At 59.1% G+C, this 14,771-nt stretch overlaps 1 protein-coding gene across 8 annotated transcripts; it reads right to left on the bottom strand.

Moving 5' to 3' along the window:
* Positions 1–1,603: 1,603 nt before the first annotated feature.
* On the bottom strand, positions 1,604–14,661 carry SEMA6C (semaphorin 6C). 8 transcript variants are annotated; one of them, XM_081026256.1, is made up of 20 exons: positions 14,457–14,661; positions 12,441–12,490; positions 10,618–10,789; positions 8,824–8,938; positions 8,476–8,539; positions 8,264–8,320; positions 7,810–7,911; positions 7,500–7,590; positions 7,176–7,295; positions 6,912–7,000; positions 6,378–6,595; positions 5,954–6,085; positions 5,531–5,683; positions 5,123–5,296; positions 4,688–4,834; positions 4,329–4,406; positions 4,147–4,202; positions 3,938–3,982; positions 3,501–3,596; positions 1,605–3,072 (listed from the first exon to the last, which is right to left on the bottom strand). In XM_081026256.1, exons 3-20 carry the CDS (start codon positions 10,733–10,735, stop codon positions 2,048–2,050), a joined length of 2,880 nt encoding a protein of 959 aa, XP_080882382.1. In that variant the 5' UTR covers positions 10,736–10,789; positions 12,441–12,490; positions 14,457–14,661; the 3' UTR covers positions 1,605–2,047. The 8 variants fall into 8 exon arrangements, with proteins under 8 accessions (XP_080882389.1, XP_080882382.1, XP_080882386.1 ...); XM_081026260.1 differs by having other exon boundaries at positions 14,453–14,492; XM_081026259.1 differs by lacking the exon at positions 14,457–14,661 and adding an exon at positions 14,308–14,437.
* Positions 14,662–14,771: the final 110 nt, after the last annotated feature.

Below are 14,771 nucleotides of genomic sequence, written 5' to 3'. Positions count from 1 at the left end.
AAATTGCTGCTGCCTGCAAAGTCACAAGGTTACATTTCTATTGTACTTCTCTTTTGGGTCTATATTTAAACCTGAGGATCATTTACTCCTTTCCTTGTGACCACCTTAGAGCAAGGACTAAGTATTTGTGAGACTTGGCCCTCAAGAGGACAGTAAAAGGCTGCAGCTTTAAAATGTTTTCTTTGTCCTGGCTTTCATACTTTGGTTTGAAGAGGATTCTCCACTCTCTACTCTACCATCTAGGAAACTAGCAATGCTTTCAAATCATCTTGGTTTAAGAAAGGCATCCGAGGAGGGGGAAACAGACTGAAAGGACCTCTCCAACCTGGTGAGACAAGCTCAGATGTGGCGATCAGGCTGAAGTGGGAGGAATGTTCAGAGGGCATTTCAAAACCTTGAGGGTAAAATCTATAAAGGAAGGTTATGAGGACACAAAGGGAAACGGATTGCTTAGAAGATCGCAAAGTGAGGAACAGCCTAAGCCTGAGTTTGGAGGAACTCAGCTCCCAAGCTACCATGCTTTCTCCTTTAGAAAGTGTTTTTACATATGTGATCGCACTTGAGTGTCTCAAACAACCCCATTTTCCAGATAAGGGAACGCAAACAGGGTAGAGCTTTGACTTGTCAGGATCACAACTAGTAAAGGGCGGAGCTGGAAACAATTCTAGGGTTCTTCAACAAATTGTTCTTAGCGGTTTCCCGCCCCAGGCATTTAGGCAGCGAACTGGGGGGCGACTGGGCAGGCGTCCTTATATCTACAGAGTTTAGTCCGGCCTCCAGGCGGCGCCAGCGGGAGGATGGCCTGGGGCCCCAACTGGGCGGACACGCGCCAGCAAAAAACCCGACTTGTAAATCCACACAAGCAGCCACAGCTGGCTCGAGGCCTTAAGTGTCCTCAGCGCGAGGTAGTGGGCGGGGCATGCGGTCTCGTTCGTCCCTCCCATTGGTCCCCGGCGTGACGGACAGGGATTTGCAGCCAGCCCCAGACAGAGGAATAGCACGACGGCCGCACGCTTGCAGATCTTCGGCTCGCGGGGCTGAGTGCGACCCCGGGCGCCTCGAGGCCACGCATGCGCGCGATGACACGCCTTCTCGAACCCCCCCTCGCGCTCCGCGAAGGGGAACTGTTCCTTAGGGAACAGCTGGGGCCGACCCTTTCCACCAACAGGGCTGAATCCTTTCCTGTTTTGGTAGTCTACCCCTCGTGCAACCCAAACACCCCTAATTCACTTTAGGACAAGATTTCCTGATGTGAAACTTACGCTGCGGCTTCATTTTATTTCCCCTAAAGTACCCTCCCCCACCCCATGGAACAGGCTGTGGAAAAAAGTCCTTCTTCCCTCAATCCAGAAACGTGCTCCGAATGCCCCAACCCCTCCTAAACTCTCCCGTGGGTCTCTCGGGCCCTGGTTCATCTGCACTCCGTTTCTTCACTGTCTCCTTCAGGAAACCTTTCCTGATTAACCCCGGTGGGACTGCAGCCTTCCCAATTACTCAGGAGAGCTCAAGGCCAAGATGAAGGCAGAGATTCAGGGGCGAAGGCGCTGGGAGCTGGGCGACCGAGTCCCTCCCCGCCCCGCCCCTGCACGAGTGAAGTCAGGCAGCGGTTCGGGGACACAGCTGTATTGGGAAGCGGGGGCTCCTACACAGTAGGAGGAGGCACGTCCCAGGAGGCCCGAGGACTCTGTACACACGCGCGCACGTGGCCCCAACCCCATCCGTCTGTCCGCCTGCGGCCCACCTGGGGCCCAGTCCAGGGAGGAAGCCCAGAGGGGCGAATTAAGGCAGCTTGGCTGAGGGAGGGGGGAGTGGGAGTGTGCCGGTCCCCCCCAAAAGCTGGCTCACTGAGGGGGCAAGCTTCTCATCTCCCACTCCTCTCTCGAGGGACAGAGGGAAAGACAGTCAATAAATAAATCCGAGGCGGGCAGAGACCCCGGGAGACTCTCAGAGTCCAGGAAGGCTGCAGGTGTGGGACAAGGAGAGAGGGAGGTGACCTGTCCTTGGAGACGTGTCCCCACTCCTGGCCAAGGTCGCGGAGCAGGTCCCTTTAAAAGTTAAAATGGCTGCCGTTGGGGACAGCCGGCTGGGAGGAGGGCCCGACCAGGGGGAGCTTCGGAGGCAGCTGGGGCTTTTCAACATCCACCCTCTTCAGGGAGCGGCCCCGGTAACCTTCAGGGCGGCCCAGGTACAGGAGGTGTCTCCCGGGGCCCCCGGAATACCTGGAGGGGCCTCCCGAGGGGACTCGAGTGAGCAGGGCGGGGGGCACACGGTGAGCGGAGAAAGGCAACCTCCGGCTGCCCCCGACCCCCAGGCGGGGAGCCGGGACCGGCCGGCCAGGGGCTGCCGGGTGCTTGTCTGGGGGTACGTCCAGGCGCAGCGGAGGGGCGCATTCCCGGGGCAGGAGGCTGGAGCCGGCCAAGAGGGCGGGGGGCGGGGCGGGCTCCGGGAGCGCCCGTGGGCTCAGGGGGCCCGAGGGCTCAGGGCCCCTCCGGGGCGGCTGGGGGGCGTGCAGGTAGCGCAGCAGTTCCTCCAGGGTGGTCACTTCCACAGCCTGCCCCGGACAGCCGGGGGGTGGCGGCCTCACCAGCACGCGCGGAACCGGGCCGCTCAGCGCGTTCCCACCACGGGCCGGGCCTGGGCCCTCCTTGGCGTTGTTCCCGTTCTGGTTCCACTCCCAGGGACCCCCGGCGTGGCGGAGGTGCTTGACCGGCAGCTCTGGCGTGGACTCCGGGGTGGGCAAGCAGGCCAGCTCGGGCGGGGGCCCGGCCTCGGGTGGAGGCAGAAAGGTGGTGTAGAGCTGGGGCGTCTGTGCCGCGTCTCCGTCCTTGGACGGTGGCGGCGGCTCAGCGCTTGGCCCGTGCAACCGGGCCAAGCTGCGAAGAGAGAGAGGGCGTGGGAGCCCCGGGGTCTCGATGTCCTTGTTCCGACGTCGGTGGGCACGGCGACAAGCGCAGGAGACCAGGAGGCCAGAGACTGAGGCGCCCAGGGCGAAGGCTGCGGCCACACAGGCCAGGAGCAGTGGGATGGGGACGGAGCGGGAGGCTGAGGCCGCGGGAAGGTCCCGGCGCACGCCTGCCGACCGAGAGGGTGGAGGCTCAGCGAAGGCAGGGCAGGCTGGCATGGCATGGGCTGGGATGTCAAGTTTCCGGAACCTTTTCCACTCGCACCTCCTGCTGCTCAGCTTCTCTCCAGCACAGCCTTGACCCTCAGCTACCCCTCCCCAGATCCACCCCACACACAGCCCATCACACCACCCCTCACACTCAGGCTAGAGCTTGGGCCTGGGGTATCCCCATCCCAGCTCTGGCCCCTTGTAGCCAAGCCAAGAGCAATGGCCAAACTGCCGGTGCAGAAGGCTGGACTGGAATGCCTAACTCTGGGGAGGGGAGGCTCCAAACACGCATTAGTGAGCACCAAACACGGGTCAGTGAGGGCTTAGAATTCTTCAGGAACCAGCAGCCCCACACTTCACTCCTGTCCCTCCCAGCCAGCCCCCTTACCCTCAGTGTGAGCTCCAAGAGTGGAAGACTGGGGCCGGGGGTGGGCATCACTGGGGGGGCTGGGGGTCTCAGGGGAAGGGCCAGGACCCAGAAGCACTGGTGACAGAGACCAGGTCAGGGCCAGTGAGGCTCCTGCTCTCCACCTCTGACACCCATTTAGTGGGTCCCCCCACCCGCCCCTTTAGAACCCAAAGGTCCAGAACTCCAGCCTCTACTTTCTTCTGGGTGTGGGGAAGGGCTCACCATGCAGGACATCCATTTATTTGTTCCAAAACTATTTATTAAGCACCCTCCTATGTATATGCTGGCTATTTGGAAGATGGAACCCTGTTCTGAGACTCAGGGTATCCAGAGTGCTGCTCTGTTGCTGCCATGGGCACAGATTGGGTGAGTGTAGGATGAGCAAGGGAAGGTGAAGTTAGGACAAGAGGACTCACCATAAGCAGAATTCCCTGTGCCAGACTGACTCCCAGTAGCTCCATCTGTGAAGAAGGGACAGAGGCTAAAGATGTGGGCAGAGGAAGCTTCATGAAGAACTGAGGAGGGTGACTGGGCCACAGAAGGAAAGAAAGACAAACATCCATGCCTGGGATGGTATCTGTGACCATCACAGCCATGTGCAGCTGCAGCTTCCCCTTCTGTTTACCTTGGCAGTCACCGTGCTCCATGGATTCCTGATTTCCAGCGGGGTCCACGTCAGTCCTAGGAGGACACGGAGGGGGCTTGATGCACTTATACACCTTGCCCCACCCCTAACCTGGCCCTCCGCTTCCTCTCTTAGTGGTGGGGAACTTTGTCCTCAGGATATACGGGGGGCCCCTCACTTACCCACCAGGTCCCCTGATATCCACACAGCCTCTGGAGCTGTGCCATCCACAGTACGGGTCCTGAGAAGCCAGACAGCTCCTAGGGAAAACTGAGTCATGTGAGGCTGGGACCCTCTCTGTTCTCATCGCATTCTATTCCTGGCCTCTTCTACTCTCAGGAGACTCCTAACCCCAAACTCCTATCCTATGCACCCCAATCCCTATTCCAGACCCTGGTCACTGCCCACCAGCAGAAGCCAGGAGGCAGCACCTCACCAACCATCCCCTACCTTTTTTCCCCTGCCACCCCAATGCCTGTGTCCCTGAGCTGCTGGCCCAGGGAAACGGCCCAGTCAGGGCCTAGCCTCAGGCCCCGCTCACCTCCGACAGGCCCCATGGCGGGCACACCGACTGAGAGGGAGGTAGGTAATGCAGCCAGAAAAAGCCACAAAGAGCCTGTGACCTTCCGTATCCAGCTCCAGCCCTACGATGCGCCGTGCTGTTTGGGCTGCTCGCTTCCCACTGCACCTACAGGAAAGCCAGAAGGAGTCAGAAGGGGCAGGCCTGGGGAGGTCCCTTTTTCCCTGGGTGGGTTAAAGAATGGAAGATGAGAGACGCCCAAGCAACTGAGTATAGCTCATGGGGCAGGGGTTCCTGAGTGCCCACGTGGCCCCACCATGCTGTCTGGCCTCTCATCAAGCCCCTCTCTCCATCCCATTCTGCCCTGCAGAAGCCAATGTCGGAGTTCCCACCCCATCCCCACATCCCATCCCTCCTCTGCAGGGGACCTGCAGGACAAAGGCCTCCTGTTCTTACCGGGCGGGACTGTAGGCATCGATCTCTTCCAACAGGATGGGCTCCTGTCCCCCAGCTTGTTCCCCCCGGGGCAGCACCTTCAGCACTGTCCCATCGTTGGAGCCGAGGAACAGGACGGTGGTGTTACTGTAGGGACCAGCAGTGCCATCCACAGCTACCTGGGTCAGTAGAGCCCTGGAGGGATAGGACTTGGGTCAGGGCAACCTGACTGGTGGAAGCTTGTGTATTTCAAGGACAGCCCATGTGTCCTGGTACCCATTCCCCACCCAGGGTTTCCTTCTTGGCTCTCTCCCTTCCCCTTTCATTGGTTCTTCCTCCCACCAATATCATTTACCTTGGGTGGGGAGGGGGTCAGAGAAGGCGGTGGCAGAGAGGGGAGGGCAGTGGCCAGCGTTTTTTAGCCCATACCTGCTGGTGAGGGTGAGCAGAGGCTGGTGGGTGGCGGGTGGCACGGCGGGGTCCAGCAGTGGGTGAGCCTTGATGAAGGTCAGGACATCATCAGGGAGATCTCGGGAAGAGGGGAACAAGGCAGCTACACCTACTCCTGCACAGGATCCTGGTCTGGGGGCACAGGGGAAGGGGAGCCTTAGGGCAGTGAGCTGGGCTGAGTTAGGCTCTGGGCCTCACTCCCCAAACACGATCAGTAGCCCTTGCTCCCCTCCACACACTCACACTACTGCTTTTCTTCCCAAGGGCAGCTCACCAGTCCCACTGCCACCCCAGGAGAGCCCCCTCCCCAGGCCTGGACACGTTTTCCTTTCCTTACAATCCCATCTTGGGAGCAGACACTGCTTGCTTCTGCCCCACACAAGCCACCCCCATCCTGGGTACCTGGGGGAGGGGACCCTGTCCTCAGACACAGGGGTCCAGGCCCCATCCAGACTCCTCTGTTCCTTGAACTTGCCCTCAAATCCACGCTCAATATCATCCAGGTAGAAGGCGCAGACCGCAGAGCCAGGGATGCTGAGGGAGCCAGAAAAGGCTAGGTGTTGGAAGGCACAGCACAGCCCCTCCCAGGTAAGACATGGCAGCTACCCTTCATGCACCATATTGGGTGGAGGAGGGGGAGCCTAAAAGAGTGGGGCTGCGCCTGGGGGCTATGCTAGGAGAAAAAAAGAAAAGATGGGCAGAACAGCAAGTGGCTTTGAAAGGAGCTTCCCCCCCACTGACCCCATCAGTAAACTTTGAGAGGAGAGCTTGGACATTGCTGGGGGCAGGGGACAGACTGGGCCACATTGGTTAGTCTGGTACCAACCTATTGGTCTGGGTGGTGAAGACTCCAAAGAGGGCAGAGCGGCCGTACAAGTTCACGGGCCCAGTCAAGGCCTGTAAGACGTCAAAATAGAAGGCAGAGTCCCCAGGGACGGAGCAGTTGAGCCGCAGCTTCAGGAAGGATGTCCAGTGGCGGTCCAAGGCCCGAGGTGAGCCGCCCATGTCACGCTTACACACACGGGCCACACGGGAGAACTGCACCTGCAAGGGGAGATTCAGGGGATAACAGTGAGACAGCCTCTGGGCCAGCGGGGTGAGAGGAAGGCAGTGAGTTAGAGCACCGGACATAATGTTAGGGGCGCAGCAAAGAAAGGGTGTGGCGCAGTGTGCTGGTCAGTCTGCGTCAAGGAGGGGGTCACCGCAGGATGTGGGGGCAGAGGGCTGGGGGCTACTCCAAGTTGGGGGCTCCGAGTCAAGGGGATTGTGTTGTGGAGATTTGCGAGCTGTCCCCTGCCTCTGCCTCTGAAGGACCCAGCAGAAGCTCCCCACTCCCCACCCCTGGTGCCCACCTCCTTACCCGCCCCAGCCGGGCATCCTCCACAGAGACCTCTCGGAAGAAGAAGTATACATGGTCTCCATGCTCCAAGGCATGGACAAAGTGTGGCTCTGCGTGGGAGTGACAGGAAAGCGTGTGGCAGAGTATCTGTACCTGCTCAGGAACTCCTGGCCCCACACAGCCTCTCCCCTCTGGATGCGTGCAACTGCCACCACCACAGGCCCCCCGACCTGCCCCCCGCACCTCCACCCCAAGGGCAGCCGCCCTGCCCAGGCCAGCCCTGACCTCGGAGCCACTTGGAGTCGTACTTGGCGGAGCGGAGTGGGGGCTGAGGCCCAAGGCTTCTGTAAACTACAGCGTCACTGGCCTGGAAATCTGCAGCTGTGGCCGAGTACAGGCTGCCCTCTGGAGGGGTGGCGGGTGGGGGTCAGGGGAGGGCTCAGGAATCTGTATCCTGGCTCTTGGGCCCCCCACACCCAGACGTCAGCCTGACCCTAGCCCTCCCTCAGTCCTCCACTCCGGAGCACGGGGGAAGACCAAACCGGGAGACGGACTAAGATGGGGGCTCCCTCCAGCCACATGCCTGCCTCTCACTGCCCAGGTGCTCACCTGCAAAGACGGCCACATTAGACTGGGTGGTGTCAAAGGGGCATCGAGCCTGCCCGCTCAGCTCCTCACCCTCCTGCTGCAGCGAAGTGACCTGGAGGCAGAAGGAGCAGGTTCGTGGAGTCCTTGGGGTCTGGGAGTCTGGTCCCATAGCGCACTTCCTATGTCCTCCTGCTTCTTTCCTTCACCCCTCCTGGACCCTGTACTCTGGCCACTCCCACTCCCCCACCCCTGCTGGTCTGTCCCCACCAAACTGTCCGCGTGGGCTCCCTCCCACGCCCGGCCTCACTCCACACCCTTGCCTTCTTCGTACCCCATAGCTGCGGCACACAGGGCTGAAAGAGTTGGTTCCACAGGCAAGAAGTGTCTGCGAGTCCCAGGGGACCAGAACACGGATGTAGTTGTAGCACTCGTCCTGGAGAACCCAAAGCTCAAGGTCAGCACCACGGTCCCTGGGACTGGACGGGGGTCAGTCACAGGAAGTAAGGCGACTCCCCCTGAGCCAGTCAGAGCAATGGCGGGTAACACCCCAACTGAGCTACTCCTAGCCCTGTGGCCTCGGGCAGGTTCTTTGGCCTCCTGTCGGAGCCCCACTTTTCTGTGACACGTGTTAAGGAAGCTACAAATCATTCATTCCCTTTCCTGCACATTTTCCTCTGTGGCCTGAGATGAGAGAAGGGGGTGGGAAATTGGGCACAGCAGAGGACAGCTTGGACAGAGCCTAGAGGCGCATCATCTCCCCTTGAAATTCTCATTCCACTTCTCACCGTCATCTTCCCCCGCACAGCGCAGTTCTCCACGTCTTGGCTCCTCCATGTTAGATACTGAAAGGAGAAAGGGAAGAGGGCAAATCATGGGGCAACCCAGACCCCACCTAAGTTATGCCCCTTTTGGATTCTGCTGCCCACCCCCATACCCCCCGCTAGACCTTCCTTCCCCAGTCTCGTCTGCATGCCTGCACCCCCACCCAGCCTCTCACCTTGTTGGGTACCAGCCCCTCCCCTTCTTCTTGAGCTTGAAGATCGAAGGAGAAAACGTGGTCCCTGAAGGGACAGGTAAAGAGGGATCAGAAGCAGGCGGGGGCGCTGCACCTGGGCTCCTTAGCCCCTGCCTTTCCCATGTTCAGCTGCTCAGGGACAAACAGTACAGACCTCTTGCCCCCTACCCTTCCCCTTATTCCATTTGTGCTCTGGGTGCCAGCATGTCCGTGTCCCATGGCTCGGACACCTGCACATGTCCCCTGCAAGAACCCACAGTGGCCATACAGGTCCCATGTCTACCCAGCAGCATGCATGTCAGCCCCACAACTGTGCCATGGCCAGTTTACCGGGCAGCCACTAGCAAGGTCCGGTTCAAGGTCAGGAATCTCTGAAAGTCCAGCCCAAGTTCTGCAACCACAGCGTCATCCTCCAGGCCCCGGAACCAGGATAATGGGGAAGTATCTAGAAAGCACAGAGAGGGGATGCTGAGGGCCAGCCATGATACCTCCCTCAGCACCCTCTCCAACCAGAGGAAACCCAGCCCGGGACATCGTAGCATGTGAGGTGAATGGTGAGGTATGAGTTAAGCTGTTGATAAAAACGCTATTAGCTAACTCTGAGCACTTAACCTCTGCCTAGCACTGCGGTAACAACTTAGATGCATCGTCTCATTTAGTACAACAACCCTAAGAGGGAAGTACTGATATTGGCCCATTTTACAGGTGAGAAGCCTGGGGCTTAAAGCCATTAAAGCAATTTGCATCAGTCATTTGGCTTGGCTGCACCAGGCCCCTGGATTCAGACCCGGATCTACCTGACTCCAGAGCTGAGCTGGTCTCTTCTTGGTGCTGCTTTGGGGCTGGCGATTCTCTTCTGCCCCCACAATGCACACTGTCCGCTCCCGGCCCTCTCCTTGCACCCTCCCCTCAAGGTTCTTCACAGGCCACCGCCACCTCCCAGGTTTCTGCCTCCCCTGACCAACTCCAGCGCCTGCCCTGGCTGATCATGGAACCCAGACATCAGCGCTCAGAGGGAGCCCAGAGTTCGGGAGAGATGGTTTAACATTCGCACGGTACTTAGAACTGCGTCTGGCACATATGTTTGCTGTTCTTATCTACCCCCCACCAGTTACTCCCAATAACCCAACTGCAGTTCCTTCATCCCTAAAACTACTCTAAATCCTACATATCTCACAGGAACCTGCAAATAGATAAAATTCTTCTCAGAAAAAGTGGGTTTATGGTGTCCCTCCTGGTGGGACATGGCTCCGTAGCGGTGCAAGTAGAGAGGGAGGTAAGAGGCGCTGGGAGCCAGTGAACCAGCCCCACGCCTTCCTTTTGTCGCTAACAATAACGGCAAAAACATATAAAGCATTCGTGTTGGGCCAGTGTCCTCAGCAGTTTCCCTGTATTACTTCACTTAAACCCTAAATAAGTCCATGAGGTATTAGGTTGGTGCAAAAGTAATTGTGATTTAAAAGGTTAAAAATAATTGCAAAAACCACAATTACTTGTGCACCAACCTAACAGAATACTATTATGATCTTCCTTTTGCAGATGAGGAGACTGAGGTAAAGAAAGGATAAATGAGGGTGGCCGGATGGCTCAGTTGGTTGGAGGGCGAGCTCTCAACAAGGTTGCCGGTTCAGTTCCCGCATGGGATGGTGGGTTGCACCCCCTGCAACTAAGATTGAAAACAGCGACTGGACTTGGAGCTGAGCTGCGCCCTCCACAACTAGATTGAAGGACAACAACTTGGGGCTGATGGGCCCTGGAGAAACACACGGTTCCCCAATATTAAAAAAAATTAAAACAGAAAGGATAAATGACTGGGCCAAGGTCACACGGCTAGTGAGCAGCTTAGCAGGGGTTCGCACCAGCTATGGTTTGGTCTGCTGAGTCCATGTTCTTACCACCAAATGATGCTGCCTCGAAGTGAAGGAAGTTGCCCCAGGGGTGAAAAGTGACTGACCTGAGGGGCCAGCTCTCTCCACATGCCTGCTCCCCTTTGTTGGTCAGGCTCTGGACTTCCTTGAGGCTGAGCGCCTGCCTGCACCTTCCCTGCCTCACAGGGAGTCTGGTGTCTAATTGCCCAGACTGCGTGCTGAGCTCACACACCGGGACTCAGTACTGGGCACTCACCTTGCAGGTCAGAGGTCAGCAGAGGGCGGGGGTCCCGGGGAAAGGCGGCCTGGGTTTGGGGAAGTGAGAGCAGCAGCAGCAGTAGCAGCAAGGGCATGAAGTGGGGGGCACGGGGCATTCTGTGCGGGGCAGCTCAGGCCCCAGGGGGTGCCCCCTCACCCATATGCTGGCCCTAAAAGAGGACACAGAGGAGAATGGGAGAAGGGGCCAAATTCCATCCCTCCTTGAAGCAGGCAGGCTCCTCCCCTGTCTATCCCCAGAAGACCCTGTGGAGTGGGGGAAAGAACTTTCTCTCTCGGGTACTGCCTCAGTCTGGTCCCCACCAACTGTCAGTGTCACTCAAGGCCCTTCCCTCTCCAACTGGCCCAAACTGGCTGGTGTGAGGCCTGCTCGAATGACCCCAGGTAAGGACAGGACACACCCGCTCCCCTCCCAGCCTTCTTCTCCCTCAGCCTTTCCTCCTCTCTCCTGACTGGGCCTGGGACATTCGGTAGGTGACACCTCCTAGCCCCCCTCTTACTAACCCCTTCTCGGCTATAATTAGACACCGAAGCCTTAAAATTATAAATAGTGACTCCTTGGCACTGAGAGGAGGAAGAGGCAATGATATTTGCCTCTCCCTCCCTCTCAGACCCCCACGGCACCCAGGCAGAGGCGGCTGTGAGGCAGCCACCATCCTGACTAGGGTTGAGGAAGAATGGGGGATAGGGGGGAGGCAGCCTAGGGGTCATTGTCCTGGTGGAAGCTCATGCTTCAGGGGCCCTTCCCATCGCTAGGGAGAAGCTGGGGGGGAGGGGTGCTGTCTTAGCCAAAAATGAATCTCATCAAAGCCAGATCAGAGGCTAAATTTAGCTCTGGCTGCAGCTGTCTGCCCGACCACTGTGCCCCCTCCCAGCCTCTCTAGCCCCCTGTTCCCTCCCTGGCTCCTAAGAACCAGTGCCTATATTTGATGGGGGGGGGGAAGCAGACCCATCCTCTATGAGGATCTGGGGTAGAAGGGGCGACAGTGGTGAGGAGAAATCGCTGCACATGTCCCTCTTTCCCTTCCTTGAAATGGAAATATAAATAATTTAATGACAGGCAGGCAATCGTAGCCCAAAGTCCAGGAAAAGATGGGTATGGTGGAAGGGATGGTGAGACAGCCCTCCTTCTCACCCCCCCCCAGGCTGGGACCCACAGTGGGAGGTGTACACCAGCTTCCTGCCTTCCTTCCCATGAAGTGAGGGCCTAAGCAGGCTCTGGAAAGCAGGTCAGGAAGGGGGAGAATCCTTTCTGTGAACAAACAGCTCGCCTTCACCAATCCTTATTTGCCCATCCCACAGTGAGCCATGAAGAGGCCCTGGGCAACCAGGCTCAGCTCATTCCATCTCCCCAACAATTCCACTCTTGGAGCCAGGACCCAAGTGTACTGCACCCCCAACCCAGCGTCACTGGTGGGGAGGCTGACGTCAGATGGGGTCTCAAGAGAGCTGGAGGAGGAGAGGGGTAAGATTGCCTAATGATGACCCCCCTCCCCAGGGGCAGAACAGTCAGCTAGCTAACGACCCTCTGGTACAGAAAGGCCAAGCCTCCCTCCCCCACTCCCCCACCCCCAACCATGTTTCCGGATGCTGATGCTCCCAGGGGAAGAGAAAGGGACACAGCTTGTCTCCTAACCTCCCCCTCCTGCTCCCCCCTCCCAAGTTGCCCTGGGCAACTGGTATCTTCACCCAGGAAACATCTTTGGTCTCTGGCAAGTGGGGAGAACAGCCAGACCCTCTGCCTGCTCCCAGGCCATGCCAGCTTCAATCCCCTGCCCTCAGGAGCTGCTGCCCTTTCCTTACCTGGGGTGGTGACTCTGGTGGGGGTTTGAGGGGGATCGGAGACCTTTGACCTGATGGAAGGAGGACAGAAGGAGGAAGAGACTGTTACATTTCCTTACCACATCCGTTAAAAGTAAATGTGAAAATTCAGGAGCAGGCTACAGAGGCTGGGGTAGGGGAGTGCTACCCTGGAGGGGAGTGTGTGTGTGTGTGTGTGCCATTGAGCTTGGTTCCGAAGGTGTTGGCAGCTTCATGCCCAAAGAAGTGAAGGCAGGGCCTGGCACTGGCCCCTAGCCAGAAACTCCTGGAACTGCAGGACCAGTCTTGGGAAAACGGTGACTGGGAGAGTTTGTGGGGCATGAGGACCACTCCCACGTTAAAACCCTTAGAATCCAGTAGCCTTCTTAGCAAAAACGTCCTAGCTGGGGACAATAGAGGCTAATTTGCATCTCATTTACATGCTCTTCATTTCTAGGCAAAACGCTGATAACAAGAACCCCCTACCTCTTCCTTCATCCCTGAGAGAGCAGGCCCTGCATCCTTGTCACCCCATTTCTCTCCAGCCTGCCCCCCAGCTAGATGCAGCCTCTAAAAACACTTGGTTGGCCTTTGTATGGGCCCCCTATGACTTAACTGTGATATATCTTTAAGAGGGCTTCCATCACTGTTTTGGGGGAGCAGCGGCTGAACAGCCTGGGGAAAGGCTTACCCTCCCAGCCCAAACCCAGCTGCTCCATATGCCCCATCTGAAGCAAATGGGGAAGGCCTGGCCGGCTTTTTCTCCCCTTCCTAGGTTCTCCCCTCTCTGGGAAGAGGAAACATCTCTCTTCTCTCCTCCTGGCCCTGCAACAACCTCTGGGGAGTGGCCAGGGTCATTGCCAGAGTCCAGCGGGGGCTGGGGAAAGGATGGAGAAGGGGAGACCAGGCTAGGGACAATAGCAGGAAGCCCTCTGGCTGGTCGCCCGCCCCAGTACACCTTCCTCCGGGGGAGCAGGGGGCGCGCCGAAAAGCCTCGCAGAACAGGCGCGTTCCCATCTCCAAGACATTTCCCCCACCCTTAGCTCTCAGAGCCAGGTTCACACCTACCCTCCCTCCCACCCAGCCCCCAGCGAGGATAATCCAGGTGTCTAGAGCCTTGCATGCGATGGGCCCGGGGCCAGGGGCTCGACGTGTCTCCCCCTCACTGGATCCGGGGCTCCGAGAGGGGCGGGTAGCAGAGTCTGGGCCGGGACCGGGTCCCAGAGCCACGTTAGCGGGAGGAGGGGCTGGAGGGGCCTGCAGGCGCAGACCGAGTGGGGATGGGAGCGCGGGTGGGGGAGTGGAGGCGGGTCTCCGAGGCCAAGGAAACAGGGCCAGAGGCTGGGAACCGACGAGGGCGGGCCCGGGGCTAGCGCCGAGCGGGTTGCGGGGCTCGAGAGGCGGTCGCGGACTCGGCTCTCCTCCTTGGAAGACCTCGATCTAACAAAGCCCAGGGGAGAGTGGGGTGCGGGAAGGAGATGGACTCTGGGACTGATGTTTCGCTGGGGGCCCCATTCCCCGACTCGGTGCCGGAGCCAACCCCCGGGGAGCTGCTCAGACTCCCTCTGGCACAAGGACTGAGGTGCAGCCGTGACACCAAAGTCCGAAACGACGCGTCCCCTTCCCATCCCTGCAGGGTCATCGACAGGGTCCGGTTCTCTGTGGATCTCGGAGCCTTAGTTTCCTTGCTGGAGAGGCAAGGGACCAGGTTTTCTACCTTCTGTACGGTGCGCGCCTCAAATTATCCCCTTTCGCTCTCCTCAGTCCAGGGGACGTGACTCAGAGAAGCCCGATCAGCGGAGGTGCCCAGACCTTGCGCCCACCGTGCAGTGACCGGGCTCGGTCACGGTCCCGTCCTCCCTCCGCGCACCTCAACTCCGCCGACCCTCTCGGCCAGCCGGGCACAGCGCGCGCTGGCACCTCCCGGGTCCCTCTCGCACATCGGAAGCTTGGCCCCAGCCTGCGGCGCCCTGTCTTCCCTGCCTCCCTGCAGCCCAGTCCCTGCTCCGGGGTACTTGCTCCGAGATCCGGGCCAGCGGGACCGAGATCGCGGCGGGCGGGCAGCGGCCCCGCACAGCGCCGACTTCGCAATCCGTGGTGGGGGGCTCTGGCGAGGTACGAGGAGCGTCGGAGTTGGATGGAGCTTGGATCTGGATTGCCGGGCGCTGTCCAGTCGGGCGAGCCCAGGGTCGAGTCGTAAACCCCACTCCCGCCGCTGCTCCGCGGAGGAAAACAATGCGACCGCCCGGAGCTCTGGGCCGGGCCCCAGCTGCCCCGCCCGCCTCCCAGCGGGACCCGCCTCCGGCCCGCCTCGGGGTCGCTGCAACTAATCCG

This window comes from Rhinolophus hipposideros, assembly GCF_964194185.1.
Source record: "Rhinolophus hipposideros genome assembly, chromosome: 19".
NCBI lineage: Eukaryota > Metazoa > Chordata > Mammalia > Chiroptera > Rhinolophidae > Rhinolophus > Rhinolophus hipposideros.
The sequence above is the reverse complement of the archived record's forward strand: the minus strand, read 5'-3'. Positions and strand labels throughout refer to the sequence as shown.